The 16263-nt window shown below is 44.4% G+C and overlaps 1 protein-coding gene across 1 annotated transcript; it reads right to left on the bottom strand.

Moving 5' to 3' along the window:
• Positions 1-1000: 1000 nt before the first annotated feature.
• On the bottom strand, positions 1001-15557 carry LOC131568503 (tRNA N(3)-methylcytidine methyltransferase METTL2-like). Its single transcript, XM_058820589.1, has 9 exons — positions 15469-15557; positions 13854-13945; positions 9735-10081; positions 7747-7796; positions 7081-7141; positions 5796-5935; positions 4564-4670; positions 4304-4369; positions 1001-3036 (listed from the first exon to the last, which is right to left on the bottom strand). The coding sequence occupies exons 1-9, from the start codon at positions 15555-15557 to the stop codon at positions 2885-2887; spliced, it is 1104 nt and encodes a 367-aa protein (XP_058676572.1). The 3' UTR covers positions 1001-2884.
• Positions 15558-16263: the final 706 nt, after the last annotated feature.

Consider the following 16263-nt stretch of genomic DNA (forward strand, 5'->3'; position numbering starts at 1 on the left):
TAAATTGGGATGAGACGGGACAAACAGCATGTGAGAGACAGTATTCCTTCAACACTAAGACTCATCTAAGATCTCCAGAAATGGTGAAGGACTTTGGTAAAATAAAATTTAATGGTAAATGAACTGGACAATGGAAAGGACCCCTGGACTTAATGACATGGGGAAGAGGTTAAGCCTCTGTCTCCACAGGCAACCAGGTAGAGTGGATTCCATTACGGTGTGTGCCACCTTTTGTTGCACTATTCTGATTCCATGTGCATATAGTTGCTATGTTATAAGCATGTTAGAGTTTTTGAAAACTTTTTATAGTTATTATTGTTGTCACTGTTATTAATGTTTTAGGAGTTGTTTAGGTTTTTTCTTGTAGGTTTTTGTTGCCTAATAAAAAAACCAAAACAGGCAGGGAGATGTGGGATATGGGGGTATAATTGTTAAAGTTGCTCAGGTTATGCTCACCAGAAGGCCCAGTGGGAAAGGCACAGCTGCAGGCTGGATGGTGGAAGTTGGTTGAAAGCTGAGAGGCAGCTATGAGTGAGGAGAGAGTCAAGCTGGGAGTGAGGCTGTGATTGTCTGGAGGAACAGGTGGACAGTGTGTGAGTGGGAAGCTGATTGGCTGAAGGAACACATGGTCAGTGTATGAGCAGGAAGCTGATTGGCTGAAGGAATGTGCGGACAGTGTATGCGCAGGAAGCTGATTGGGTGATAGGATGTGCGGACAGCAGCGCTGCAGCTGAGCCAGCCAATGGGTGCCCTCTTTCTGTTAGGCCTCGGTTTGGTTTCAGCTATGTCAGGTGGAGATTAAAGGTATAAAAAAGGCAATTTCTACCATAAAGCAATCTCCTTTGGATGCATAAGGGGGTCCATGTCACTTTGTTCCCCACTGCTACAGTCTTTGCAAGCATGATTTACATTAATCAAACCAACACTGAAGAGCATGAAACTTATTCTAATATCTGCCGTACCACACCCTAAAAATAACAGAAGAAAACAAGCTGAGATAAAGGTATTTGCTGTCAAAGACAGGGAAATCCCTTCTGAAAGCCACAGTGTTGGCATCCTCTTAAGAAATGAAACAAGAGTGCAAAAATTAAACCTCCTGGAGATTTCAGATTAAAGAAAGTGTCTCATGTGTTTTGGTTTAGCACATCACCATGGCAGGGTAGTTTGTGACCTGGGAGGTGCAGCCAGTAGGAAAAGCAGGTAATTATTTATAAACCCTGGTCCTGTTAGCTGCTTCCGATCTGCTGCACTCTGAAGGTGCCCTAAAATCGGCATCAGCAGCAAACTTGAAAACCTGAACCCTGCCTGAGAGTAATTTATAGCATCTGAGCTATTATTTGCTGATTCCCTGGGAGGACATTCTTGTGGACAATGAGGGCAGAACAGCATCATTGCTTTCTCCACACCTTGAATCATCTAGGGAAAGCTGGTACAGAGAGACTCACATAGTCTCAATTTCTGCCCTTAGATCAATGTATTTTAACTCATGGATTGGCACACACCTGAATGACTAGGAAATAGCTGCACGAGATAAACTAGCCAAGGGATTCACATCAGTGAGCCGTTGCAGAGAAGAGCAGGTTTATCCTTTGTATGCTTGTTGCAAAGACAAGAGTACACAAGACAGAGATAAGGTCAGAGCTCTCCTATTTCATGTGGAAATACAGAGGATGAGCAAGTAGCTACTCAACTTGCTCAGCTGCTGTAAGACACCATGACCATCTCTTAGGTTAAAACCATAAATAATTTTTAAAATGCAGACCAGTAGCATGACATTTAAAGGGCATCCTTCTCAAGCATGTGCTCTTCAACATCCACATTAATGACCTGGATGCAGAACTTGAAGGAATACTTAGGAAGTTTGCTGTCTGCACTGAACTGGGAGGAGCTGTCGAGTCTCTCAGGGGCAGAGAGGGCCTCCAGAGAAACCTTGACAAATCGGAGAAATGGGTATCACCAATTGTGGGAAGTTCAACAGGGGAAGTGCTGGATTCTGCATGTGGGAAGGGGCAAGGCTGGATGTGTGGGTGGACTGGGGAATGAGGCTGAGAGCAGCTGTAGGAAGGGACTTGGGAGTCCTGGTCCATGGCAAGTTGAACATGAGTCAGCAGCATCCTGGCACCATGAAGGACATCTCTGTCCTGGGCATTAGGTAAAGCATTCCTGGTCAGGCAGGGGATTGTCCTGCTCTGCTTTGGGGCAGCCCCACCTCAAGTGCTGGGGGCAGTTTTGAGCACCACAGTATAAAAAAGACATTAGGCCATGAGAGACCATCCAAAGAAGGGCCATAAGGATGGTGAAGGGCCTTGAGGGGAAGCCATATGAGGACTGGCTGAGGACACTTGGTCTGTTCAGCTGGAGGAGACTGAGGTCAGACCTCACTGGGATCTTCAACATTCTCCTGAGGGACAGCAGAGGGGCAGGAACCAATCTCTTCACTCTCCTGACCAGGGATAGGACTTGAGAAAATGGCTACAGCTGTGTCCAGGGAGGATTAGGCTGGATATCAGGAAAAGGTTCTTCCCACAAAGGGTGGCTGGACACTGAACTGGTTCCTCATGGAATGGGTCACTGCCCAAGGCTTCCAGAACTCAAGGAGTGTTTGGACAATGTGTTCAGGCACAGGGTGGGATTGTTGGGGTGTCCTGTGCAGGGCCAGGAGTTGGACTTGATCTTCACAGGTCCTTCCCAACTCAGTATATTTCTGTGATTCTATGACATCAAAAATGCTTGCTCTACTCTCAGGGCATTAATCCTTAGCAAAACTCACTTGAAGTGATGCCAGGCATGGTACAAGGCACTGAGGTCATGGGTGTGCAGAATGGCATCACACACATGTCACCAAGGAGGAGATGAAGAGGCTCCAGCCCAGAGTCCACATGCCTCATGGCTGAAGGGTGCTGGGTTTGCAGTACTTGCACTGGATCCACACCCGATACATCGTCATCTGCTTCCCACGGTTCACTTGCAATCGCCGATCAACCAGATTCTGGACTTTTTCCAGCCCAGCTGTGGTAAACAGATGATCTAACTCATCTGGAAGCAAAGAGAAGGAAACTGAGGAGACCATAGCTTTTCTTTAACTGATACCTGCTCACAGGTATCAGTATCCTGCCAGAGGAAACCCAGGGTCTCACCCTAGCAGGCAAATGATCAAACAAGACAACTACTTTACTAGGGGAGTTTAACATCACAGTTTTTCAAGTTTTCCTTCTAGCAAAGAAGGAAAGAATTATTTGGAGTACATCTAGAACTAGAGACTTGACAAAGGAAACAGCAGCAGTTTTAAATAAGCATACTGCTTGTAGTAAGCAATTAAGGAGCATCTTCTGGCAAGCTGGGACAGAGCTATTACTTCCCCCTTGCCCAGAGGAATTTCAGAGTCCACAAGAGCAAAGAACAGGATCAGACCTATGCTTTTAAATAGTGGCAGTTAGATCTGTGCTGCTTAGGCTGGAGGGGAATTGGATTCATTAAGGTTAAATTTGGAAAACAAAAAAAATCCCTCAACCCCACACCCTGTTGGGGCCCAATTAAAGCTCCAAGAGCCCTTGAGGCTTCAACAATTCCACTGGCAGATAATCCTGACCAAATAAGTAAGTCTCACAGTGCCCCAGTCCTGCTGAGCAGCAGAGCTTACTCCCAGAGCACGTGGTTTGTCTGGAGTTTCTGTAGGAAAAGTCTGACAGGTTTCAGCTTGTGCTTCTTTATCAGATGCTTTCCATTGTGAAGTGTTCACCAAACATGCATTAAACATTCATTTTGTTGTGCCAAACATGACTTGTGCAGAGGGGAACAGTTCAGTTGTGCCAATGCTCTAGAACTGACTGTGCTCAGAGGCCAGTAGTGGAGGGACTGGAGGTGCAGCTGGTGATAAACAGGAGAGTAACAATTGCTGCTAACACCAAGCAGCAGCTGAACTGGAGGGGCTGCCTCAGCTCCATGCTGAACCACACCCTTCTGATTTCCTCACATGAGAGCAGGAAAATTAAGGGAAGGCCTGCTAAGTGGTGTCCATCTCTCTCCATCATCTGCAGCCAATATACAAGGAGAGCTCCTCCAATCCCACCCCTCCCAGGGTAGCAAACACACCAGTCTTCCTCTTAAAAGATTTTCCACTAAGGAAATTGACCATGTCATGCTTGCACCAGAAGCTGAGAAGCCCAGGTCACTGTTTAATTGGGAGATACTTAACATTTCACAGGGCTCCAAGAAAGAGGCTGAAAAGATCTAGTGGCCAATCAGGAGGGCACAGGGACAAGAAGTGGTGAAGAGAGTCAGAGGGATGTTTCTGGCCTCCTACCTTGTGTGAAGAAGTAGACTCTGGTGCCATCACCTCTTACATAGAAGTTATCAGACAGACATTGACCTAAGAGAAGACAGATAAAAACAGTTACCAGTGATCACTTAAAAATCAACAACTGCCATCCAACAATGGGCCCTTCTCCAGCACACACTGTGCTTTGCAGAATTAATGAGCTGCTTCCAAACAGGGCAGACACAGCTTCAGAGAAGCAGAATCTACTAGTGATGGAGCAAGAATTCCCACGGGAAAGGAAATACCTTTCTTAAACCGAAGCTGGGCAAGATCATAACGGCCGTAATCTCGCAACAAGATCATTCCCCCTGGTTTCAGAAGGCGACTCAGTCTGGTCACAATGGACTGCATTCTGAGAGAAGAACAAACCAGGACACTCAACAAGCTGCAAAATCATGTTTCTTTCCTTCCAAAAAGATGGAATAAAGTTTTTACATTTCAACTTCATGTAAAGAGCTACCCAAAGCCAGCAGCATTCTGAGCTCTCCCAGAGTCAGGTGGGTTCATTTTATTTGGCCTCTATTTTTTGACATTGCCCAATTATGCTTTTTTTCCTACAAGGATAACATCCTGCCACAGCAGGGATTAACTGCTCTCTCTTCCTGATTACAAAAGGATCTCCACTGGTTTCTGCAAAACAAATAGTAAGCGAACTTGAAGAGAAGTGTTGTGAAGTAAAACTAAAGGGAACAAAAAAAGAGACTAGTGTAGGTTGCAACAATTATCACACTAAGACTACAGTGCTTTCCTCACATTTTTCCTGAACCTGAACCCTTCTTTCTTGCTGCCTCCCATGTTAGAAATTAATCTACCCTCTGAGCCTGAAAATCCAGCAGAATACTTTCCAAAGTGAGTGCTCAGTGTGGCTGGGGCTCAGAACAGTGATCCAAGCAATGAATCACCCTGTCCTCTGTCAGAATTGGTTACAACAGCAAATACCTGCAAATTTTGTTTGCTGAGGCTTCGTGGAAAACTGGACCACTGTCGCAGACATTTTTTTCACAGAAATCCTTTCTTTCAGATTTCTGTGTCTTCTGGAAGGCAGAGGCCTCAGAAGAGAATGTAAACAATTATTATCAGCTGCTGTGAGATGCAACAGGGGCCTCTGTGATTGGTCTCATGTGCTTGTTTATAATTAAGGGCCAATCACAAAGTGCAAGCTAGGGACAGAGTCCCTGGACACAACTTTGTTATAGATTCTTTCTTTTCCATTCTTAGCCTAGCAGCCGCCTCTGCAAACTGCTCTCTTTATTCTATTTAGTATAGTTATAATGTATTATATATAATATATCAATAAATCCAGCCTTCTGATCAAGAAACAAGGTTCTCGTCCATCTCTCACCCTGGAGACCTTATCAGGTCCCTGTAATAGACCACAAACAGAACAAAGTTTCATTTTCCTTCATAGGAGATTATTAAAGAACTCCAGTCATAGAAGAATTATCTTCTGCAATCAGAAGGAATTATTAAAACTTACTTCTCTGGGAGAATTGCTGAGAGGACAAAGATAAGAATAACAATGTCAAGACTCTCCTCTGGCATTGGGAAAGGACTTTGGTCATTGCACAGGTCATGGACAAATGCAAAGCAGCGAGAAGAATCATATTCTGCATTATTCTGTATTTGAGGGAGAGAAATAAGTAACATTAGTAGCAGACCCTGATCTCAGTATAAGCTGGACTATATGGATTATTAGTATTATATGGAGTATTTTAAATTTCACATTATCAAGAGGTGTGTCCAGAGATCTGTTGCTGTCTCACTGGACTTTTGTGTCAGGTATATTCCTTGGTCAGGCAAGGAACAGGTGTGAAATGTGAAAAAATATTTACACACGGGAGATTTACAAAGAGCTTTGGTCTTGATACAGTCAATCAAAAAAACCCATAAAACTGGACCAGGGTTGATCACAATTTTAAGGTCAGAATTTCCACTAACACTGGTAAGAAATGAGAGATTTATACTGATAAATTGGAAACCTTTACATAAGTGAGAGTATCAGGGCACCTCTCTGCATCACTGAAATCAATATTCATTTAATCTACAAACAGATATTCCCTATACCCCAAAAATAAAACTTGATTGCCTAAAGTTACAGCCTTAAAAAATCAGATTTAGCTGCTGCTACAGATTGCAGAAGCCTCTACAAACAGTGCTTGTGTCACATAAAGAAGATGAAATGGATGCTGACTGTGGTGCTATGCTCCCCTGTCATCTCAGGATTGCATTTGATATTTCATATATTCTCAGTACTGCCTTGACCAGAAATTTATCAGTGGTATTTGTCCTTTGACCAAACTCCAACCTCTTGCACCACAAACATGATTCTTCCTCAGGTGCTTGTACAGAAGAAATCAGACCATGTTCCCAGAACTGTGGTGACAGTGACACGCACAAACAAAAACCAGCTTAAGTTCCTGTTAAAAAATAGCCTGAATGTTTTCAAGGTTTGAGTTTTTTTCAAGTTACTCAGCTAAAAGAACACTGCATTGAGAAAAGTACTGCCAACCACAGGGGAATAAAATCTGTCTGACTTATTTGCTGCCACCGTGACATTTTGAGAACTTTTACTTCCCTAATTTCTACTATCTTTGATGGCTCATTTTCCAGATTTCCCAGTGCAAGGGTCAGCACCAGGGCTGGCTAAAACCAGAAAGCTGCCAGCACAGCCAGAGAGTCACTGGCAGCTGGTATAGATTTGTGTTAATGGGCAATTGGCCCCAGATACTTCCCACATCTTCATAAGTCACCACTGAGATTACCTGGACAAGATCCACAGCTACTGTAGAAAAATCACAGCAATAAACGAACAAGCCCGGGTCACTGCAATAAATCAAAGAAACTCATTTATGCTGAGGAATTCAGGAGTGTTTCAAATGCACAAAGCCCAGAAATCCTAGGCTTTAGTTTTTGTGCAAAATCTGGTGGATTCCATTGCTCCTTTATGTCCATTCTTTTCATATGGAACTGACTGCTTCCTTTGTATTTTAAATCTAAAACCAAGGGCTTCCAAGCTCAAAACACAATAACCCGAAGCTGCAGATGGCAAAGATACCATTATCATTTGGCTTTTCTCTGAGCTTGTAATGGAACATTTTTCCAATTGTTTTTAAGAGGCTGGTATCTCATGCAGGTGAAAGCCTACTGAGAATTACTTCACAGAATCCCAGAATGGTGTGGGCTTGGAGGAACGTTAAAGATCATCCAGTCCCACCCCTGCTTTGGGCAGAGACACCTTCCACTAGACCAAGGTGTTCCAAGCCCTGTCCAACCTGGCCTTGGACACTTCTAGGAATGTGAAAGTCACAGCTTTTCTGGACAACCCATGCCAGGGCCTCCCCACCCTCAAAGGGAACAATTCCTTCCTAATATCCCATTTATCACTGCCCTCTGGCAGTGGGAAGCCATTTCCTCTTGTCTCTACTTACTTGTTGGTTTGTAAAATTGGGAAGACTGTATTCCCAGCCCCACAGCCAACCTGCATAAACAGAGCAGATGTATACAGTGAAAATAATTCCTTCAGCATGTACATGCAGATAATTTTCAATCATCTCTCTACAGCCATGTAAGGAAGAACTATGCATTAGTAAAGCTGAGAATGGCAGTGACTATTCTGAAGTGTCCATGCAAGATCTGAGTGTGTTAAGGTCTGAGGAACAGGATTACATGTGCGGGAAACCACTAAGCAAGCTCTTGTCAAAATCTTAATAATGAGCTATACATTGCTACTCTTTTGAAAGCTGTTTTTGCTGGAATCCCAAGCATAACAACCATTATGAGTCACTGAAGCACGGGCAAAGGCCATGGATGAGTTACATTCACTTCCATAGAAAATCAGAGCAATGGAGAAGTTAGGTTTGCTTTACTCCAATTACCCCTTCTGCTTGTTCCCATTTGAAGAGATGATGGCTCACACAACTGGGTTTAGGGAATTTGCCTCTGAATGTTTAAAGAATCAGTAAAATTGAAACAGACTGAGCAGAAAACACCGCAGGGGGTTTGCAGTGACAGCTGTAAGTTAAAGAGCTCACTCAGGTGAGATAGGAGATGCACGTTGAGAACACTGTAGTCTGAGGAAATTGTGACAGTGTCAAATTAAATTTAAAAATTCAGGACAGTTCACACTAACTCTCCCTGGAAGGGCAGGACTTTCATATAATACTAAGTATTCAACAAATCCAGTAATATCTACAGTGAACAACTAGAGGTGACAGAGCAAAAAGGTCACAACCAGCTGTGAGCCGTCCAATACTTAAAATTGCCACAAACTTCTCTGGGACAAAGCCTGTATCAGTTTGGGATTCCCTGTTATCACAAAGGCCCTAAGGAACAAACCCAAGAGCATCTTTACATTCTTGGCTTCATTGCTTTGTTTTGCATCTCCCAAGGCAAACAGGAGTCAGCACAAACATGCAGAAGACAATGACAAGGTGTCCTAGGGTGACTATATGATGCTTGCATCCCTGTTTGTCAGTTCTGTTTATGCTGGATGTTAAGTTCTGCATCTTTAAGACTGGTTCCAAGAGCAAAGGAGGAGAGAAGAAGTGTGCAGTTTGTTTGCAGAAACTGTACTTGCTCCCTCTGCTCTGTGTTCCTTCTCAAGGATTGTGTTGTCTGCAAGACAGGCAGTGGGAGAGAACTCTGCTTTACTTTTAGTTATTAGCTAGCTGAGGTAGCAAAGTTCCCTGGACTGTGGTTTTTCTTTTCCTGTGGTTTTTCTTTTCCTTGGAACTGATCGACCCTGCTCTGGGCTAAAACCCCAGAACACTGGGAGCACACATCTGTGGCCCACCAGGGCCCAGGATGCAGCATTCCAGCACTGAGGGACTGATAACAGACTGAGTGAGCCAAGCTACACACCACGACAGGGGTTTTCTGAAGGTGCCATCTCTTCAGAACAGTGAGAGGTTTTATGGTTCAGTATTATTCATTTTTTATGCCTGTGAATACTTTGCTTGTTAAATAAAGAGGTTTTTTCCACTTTTCTCCTGGGAAATATTTTCCTGAACCAGCTGGGGGAGGGGCCACTTGAATCTGCTTTCCAGAGAAACTGCTTTGTAAGTTTCCTCACAGATTTGCCCTGAATCAGGACAGAAGGGGAAGCTTTATACAGAGTAGAAGAATCAGCTTCTTCAAAAGATGACCTTAAAATGCTTGTTTGAACATCTGATAGCAAGAGTTTGGCTTCTATACTTGTAAACTTCTTACAGTTCTTGTGCTCTGCTAATTCAGAGTCTGAACCAAAAGAATCCCAACAGATTTAGTTCAGTTCTAAACTACCCTCTAAGTTTTGCATTTTACTGACTGAAGGCAATCATCCCCTCCCTTGCTGTTTGGCAGTGACACACATTTTTATGTCCCAGTCACACTGACACAAGAGAGGCTTTGATGTGTGACTTTGATTTCCAGCTCTTACCTCTAATATACGGTAAGATGCAGCTGATCCTGGGTAATGCCCATCACTGTTTTTCTGTGCAGCCAACCCCTCCGTGTGGCCTCCAGGTGGGCTTTTTATCAGGTTTAACTGTCTCTCTGTCCTGGTTTCCAACGAGCAATGGCAAATTTCACAGCTTCCCAGCCCTTCCTTTTTGGATTCTTCTTTGTTACTAAATCCATGTACAGAATCTCCATTTTGGCTTGAGTTCCTGTGAGGTGCCAGCTCAGGAAATTCAGTGAACAGCCAGTGCCTGTCCTTGAAGAAGCCGTTTTCGTGGATTTTATAGAAGTCATCCCAGTATTTCTTAGCATTCACCTCATATTCCTCTGTGAACACAAGCAAAAACATCACCAGGCATCAAATCAGAAGGTCTCAGGGTTTAATCAGTTCAGAGAGTGAGGGATCACTGCAGGCACTTATGCACCAACCTACAGTAATAAGTGACATTACTGACTGAAAATCCTTTATTTAAATTTGCAATCCTACACAAACACTCAGCCTATGTCCTCACAGACACTTTGTTAGGACTTAAAAAGGGAAAAGAGAGAAGAGGAAACTCTGTCTCCTGGTAGGATTTAAAGGAAGCCAGCAACAGAAAAAGTCTCTTTGAAGGAGATCGGATTAAAGAAATCCAGGTTTTACTTCCATCTCTAACACTGACTTGTTCAGCTGACTGGAACAATTAATTTGGAGCCTGGTGACATTAAGTGTAAAGCACAACTCCTAAGGAATTTTCTGAGAGCTGCCTGGAGCTGAAAGCTCCTGTCCAACACTGCTCTTATTTTCAGGTGGAGAAACCGAAAAATGAGTTAACTCTCCCTGCCTGGCAGGAAGCTCAGTTAGAATTTATGCAATCCTGCAGGTAACAGGACAGCATGTTTTCCACATTTTGCTGGAGTCCAGTCCAGATAACTTTACTTTCCATAGTTCTGCGCATGTCAGAGCATCACACATTTATGAACTAAAACAAAAGAGGGGAATCAACAGTGACCACTGCATTAAAGTACCAGTGGAGAACTAAGGTGGACAGGCTAAAGATGAACAGAATTAATTTGAGCAGCAGCACTTTCACATCAAATGGTTCACTTCAGGAGAAAGAGGAGTATTACAGGGAGTTGGAAAAGCTTACAAAGCCACAATAGAGTGAAATTTGAGTCACCTACAAACTTATTTCCACACACTTTCACAGATTTCAGATCAAGTACAGTCTGGGGGAACTATTTCTTCCACGGGAAGCTACAAATCCAAGTGACTTTCTATGACTTCATCAATGTGATGAGTTTTTTGTTCTGGGAATTGATGCCTAATTATAGCATCCTGTGCTTGAAATCACCTACAGACATTAACATCCATGGCCAGAAATCCCAACTGCATGCCAATAATAAGTAACTCCTCAACCATCTTTGGATGGCAACAAATGCATTACTGAATAAGAATGACTGTAGGGTATTATTAGCTGAACTGCTGTTTATTTATTAGTCTTCCTGAAGAACATAAAACTGTTTCAAAGTGAGATGGTAGAGTGAACCCAGAACACCTGGAAAAATATGTAGCCTCAGCCAAATATAGACAAAAATGGCTTTAACAAAGAAGCACTAATCAGTCATATGTCTATTTTTAGTAGGATATATCCCTGCAGCACAAAGAGCTATATAGAAAATAATCTCTTTACCTCAACTACAAGGATTTTCTCCTTTTAAGAAGCCTGGTTCTTACCCACGAAGATGAAGGAAACTTTAATGTCTGGTATTAGACACAAGCAGTAAGTTTGCACCATGATCTCACTGCAGGTCACAGTGAACAGAGCCAGGTCAGTTCACTGTTTGCATGGAAGGAGTCAGGGACTGCTGATGCTGAAAGAAGTGCTATTGACCCAAACCCTTGCACACTCTACCCTAAACTTTCTTTCTCCCATGTACCAGCAGGAATATGCAAGGCTTCTGAGGCTGAAACTTTTTCGCGTAACAAAACCACAGATCCTGATTCCTGCTCATCTCCAACAATTCCATGACAGCCTGACTGCTGTGGAATGCTTACTTGAGACACTGGGACAAAATTCCAGCCCAGCCATTTTGGATTGCCCATATTTTTGCCACATTACACTGGTGAAGAAGACATTGTACTCTTCCTTTGTTACATTAGTTTGAAATTCTGTTGGATGCTATTGAAGAGCTGTCATACTCCAAACTACATGTGGGGAAGCTTTATTTGAAGCTCATTTACCTTGGAGCCTGCTGTTTTCAAAGCCCTGAATAAATGATCAGTAACAATGTAAATACAAAAAATTAAGGGCCAGCTGACAAAGATCATACAAGAAACAGATTTAAGCAAACATATGACCATGGCTTCCTGCCAGAAAAGTTCACATCACACTTATTTCAGGCCCTTTTTGGAGTATTAGTTCACAGTGCCATTGGTGTGCAAGCCAGATTCCTTCAGGGACTTTCCTGATAAGGACTCCTGACTTCCTGCTCACCTTTATAAGAGCATACCCCCAAAGCCAAGCCCATTCTCACCCCTTCACTGTGCAAAAGAAGAGCAAACAAAAGTAACTGTTCAAAAAGACCAGAAGAGAACCAGGGACCTCCTGAATTGCAAGGGGGCTAATCATGGAACCTCAAAAGGAAACCAAGAAACTTGGATTTCTCTCTCTTTCTTTTCCCAGCCAGGAGACAAAAGTTCCACATAGCCACAGAGCTTCCCTCCTTCTTCAGAACAAATCCTGACATCTCCAAGTAGTCCACAGAATAATACAGTCATAATGACCAATATTCTGCCTTTGTTCTCCTCCTTGGACATCCTGTTTCTCAAACTACCAGACCCTTCAAGCACATTTGCCTGGGCTGCTTTCCCTACTTTCCAGCCATCCCATTGTCTCCACAGGCTTCCCAGTGAATAGCAACCATCAACATTTGACTGGCCTCCATTGTTCACTCTGGAAAATATATCATGGAGTTCTGACAAACGGTTCCAACAGCAAATTACTCCACAATTTCCTAGTTGTATGTAGGTTCTCAAAGCATGACAGACAGCACCCTTTAATGCTAACCATATTTTAAAATAAGCTCAACACAATGGGCATCACAATGGAAAACTGCTGGATATCTATAGGAGTCCAAGAAATTAGGAGGGTTACTCTTTGCTGAATTAAATTTGCTATTGTGAACACAACTGGAAGCTATATGGAAGTGTCTCAATAGTTCCAGTAGTGCTCAGCATCATCTGACTGGTGACACACTCGATTTAATTTTCACTAAAGGAGCAGATACACCCTAGAGCTCAGCAGGGTATAACAAGATCATCATCAGATAAGTTTCTTATCAAACCAAAGAACCATTTCACCAACATTTGAGGAACTAGATGATCTCTACCAGGTGTGGAGAAAATGCATTATTAACCATCTCAGAATGGCTTCAACCATGACTTAACCAAAGACCTGAGCACCTTGAGCTTGATTCAGAGACGAGTAAGCTCTGCATTTTGGAGTGATAAATATCCTTTAAATCATACAAAATTCAAACTTTGGAATCCCTTTGCTGTCTATCTGAGGATAAACAATCAAGATAAAATAATTTTTCTTTCTCTGATTAAATTGTTCTCATGTGGTTTGTTTGCTTTGTAGAGATATAAATATCTCTTTGTAGAGATATGGACACTACTTTCTCAGACCCTTTAGAGAGAAAATCAGCTTGGGTCAGGGCTCACTCCACAGCAAGTCAGCAAAAACTGTGTACTAGCAGTTAAGCTTTAAAGAGCAAAAATAAGCAGAGGCAACAACTCTACACTCAAGAGAGGTTTTTGTTGACAATGAACACTAACAAGTATTTAACACACACATCATGACAGAGAAGTGTAACCCAATCTGACTCCTCCCAACCAGCAGGAGTCTCTAGTGAAGGTGGAAGAGTCACAGGGAGATAAATTAAGACCAGAAAGGTTCCTCCCCCTCAATTTCCCATTATCACAGCTGTGTTAATGCCTCCTGAGTGACTGGGAGAGGGGGAAGAGAGGAACTGATGATGTTGTGATGTGGCTCTGGCCAGACTGTTCCATTCCTGGCACAAAGCTGACTCACATGAGGACACTCTCCAAAAGTACCTTGTTTGTCTTGTGGCAATAGTTGTGAGCTGTTTTCTTGAACTTTACTCCTGGCACTGGCTTCCTGCTCTTCTGACCATTCCACATTATCCCTGTTGTGAAAAATAAGATGAACTAGAGCTAAGCATGGTAGGAAAGAGAAAGGTCTGGAGAGCCCTCCAAATGGACTGGGCTGCAGATGTGATCCCCAATTCCAGCCCAGCACCAGCACAACAGCCTAGTCAGCATGTGCAAGTCCTAGTCCTGAAAGAACTCATGGAATTGCAAACAGGAGGGATCCTAAATCTGTCCCATTTTGGATGCTCAGTCAAGTCAAATTTAAAGAGAATAGATCCTTGCTAAAACCATGACAGCACTCAGCACAAAACTACATCGTCTCTCTCAAGTTAAAGCAGAAAAGGCAGCTGGGTTATTTGGAAGGTAACTGTTAAATGAAATCAAATGATGAGAAAATTAGGGGAAGCTTTAAAGCATTAAGAATTATTAATAACTTCAATGCACATACACAGTTATGCAGTCATTAAAGTGATTCACTTGGCCTTTTTTCATTAAAACAAGTCAATGAAAAGCAGAGTACAAGGCTCAAGAAGCAGTTCTTGTCTCACAAGGAATCAGTCATCTGATTTTAACTCACAAAACAAAGGCTTAAATATTACGTCTGTGAAAAAACAGATTACTAAGAATTTCCACAGGAAAACTAAGGATATGCTTTTGTAACATACCTTTTGTATAGAACAGTCCCAGAAGGAATGACAGGCTGACACATATAAATATCACTTAATTACAAATTAAACACACCCGATTCTTGACATGGTAGAGCAGCCAGAGACCAAAAGCGGATCTATTTACCCCCAAAATGCAAAATACCTTCAGTTCCCAGCAAATTAGAGAATTTGGATGTTTAACTGACTTAAAACAACTTCTGCATCTACATAAAGAGCTCCTGTTCCAAGCACACACTTGGCACAACCTTACTGAAAGAATGTCAGGTTATGGATATTCTGACAGAAGGTAATTTACCTCTATTAACCATAGCAATAAAACAATTGCTGCAACCACAGGAGCCTGAGGAATTCTACTGCTTCAGAAGGGATTGAGAATGGCTCAGAACTCTGCTGATCAGTCCTGAAGTTTCAGGACACTCTGAGGACCAATCCCAAAGGTTCAGGAGCCCCCAGAGAATCAGTCCCCAAGGCCCAGAACCCCGCAGGGAGCAGTTCCAAGTGCTCAGGACCCCCGGACACCAGCACCGGCCACATAGAGCAGTGCCCCGCTCGGGGATGCCGGTCCCCGCCCGGCCCGCAGTCGCTGTGCGGCCGCCAGCCCCACATCCACCGCTGCCCCGGCCTGCTCCACGCCCTGAGGGTGCCTCTCGAGGCGCGCCCGGAGAAGAGGGCGGTCACCGCGGTCAGGGCCCCGTGAGGCGGAGCGGGCACGTCGGGACTGGCTCATTACACAGCGCTTGGCCACAGACACCGCAAATCGGAGAGGCGACGGCGAGCCCGCCCCGGCCACCCCCACCCCACCGCCGAGCGCGGGGCGGCACCGCAGGGCAGCAGAACCCTGGGCGGCTCACGGGGGTCTAGAGCGGGCAGCGGCGGCAGCCCTCACGCACCAGGCGTTGTGCTGGAAAAGCCGGGAGGGGTCGGTGAGGAGCCGCCTCCCGAAAGGCCGCCGCTCCCCGGCCTCGCTGGGCGCCGCCATGACGGGCTGGGCAGAGCCGGAAGCGGAAGCGACCCCGTGCGCTCCGACCCGAAGGAGGACTGCGGGCGGCGGTCACGTGGGGGGGCGGTCGGGTGAGGCGGTGCCGTGAGGGGGAAGGGCTCGCGAATGGCTCTGGGGAGTTTATCTCCATTTATCGCGTTCCAGGGAGCGCCGGAACGGGACAGGGTACCACAGGGATTCTTCTGCCCCAGCCTTGCTGCTCCAGTAGGGTCATTCCAGAGTACATGGCACAGAATCCCAGAATGGTTTGGGTGGGAAGGGACCTTAGAGCCCACCCAGTGCCACCTCTGCCATGGCAGGGTCACCTTCCACTGTCCCAGGCTGCTCTAGGTTCTGTCCAGCCTGTCCTTGCACACTTTCAGGAATCCAGGGGCAGCCACAGCTACTTTGGGCACCCTGTGCCAGGGCGTGCCCACCCTCACAGGGAGGAATTTCCTCCCAACATCCCAGCAAATCCTGGTCTTTCAAATTGAACCCATTCCCCCTTGTCCTCTTACAACGAGGTATAATGGGTTCAAATTCAAAGGATTTGAATGGATTGCCTGTGAGATGCAAAGCTGTGTTCATATCGGGTACAAACAGGCGACGTGTGTATTTTGTGAATGCGAAATGTGTGGATACCGACAATGGGATAGTTGCGAATTCTAATAATAACTGAGGAAAATAAAGCATGGAAAAAGGCCTT

Source organism: Ammospiza caudacuta, chromosome 27 (assembly GCF_027887145.1).
Source record: "Ammospiza caudacuta isolate bAmmCau1 chromosome 27, bAmmCau1.pri, whole genome shotgun sequence".
NCBI classification, from domain to species: Eukaryota; Metazoa; Chordata; class Aves; order Passeriformes; family Passerellidae; genus Ammospiza; species Ammospiza caudacuta.

Coding starts and splice junctions, on each gene's coding strand:
- LOC131568503 (XM_058820589.1), bottom strand. CDS start 15,557: ATGGCGGCGCCCAGCGAGGCCGGGGAGCGGCGGCCTTTCGGGAGGCGG. Junction 7,797..9,734: donor CATCTTACCGTATATTAGAG/GTAAGAGCTGGA, acceptor CTGTTTATGCAG/GTTGGCTGTGGGGCTGGGAA. Junction 4,671..5,795: donor TCAGCAATTCTCCCAGAGAA/GTAAGTTTTAAT, acceptor TTCTTCTCTCAG/AATGCAGTCCATTGTGACCA.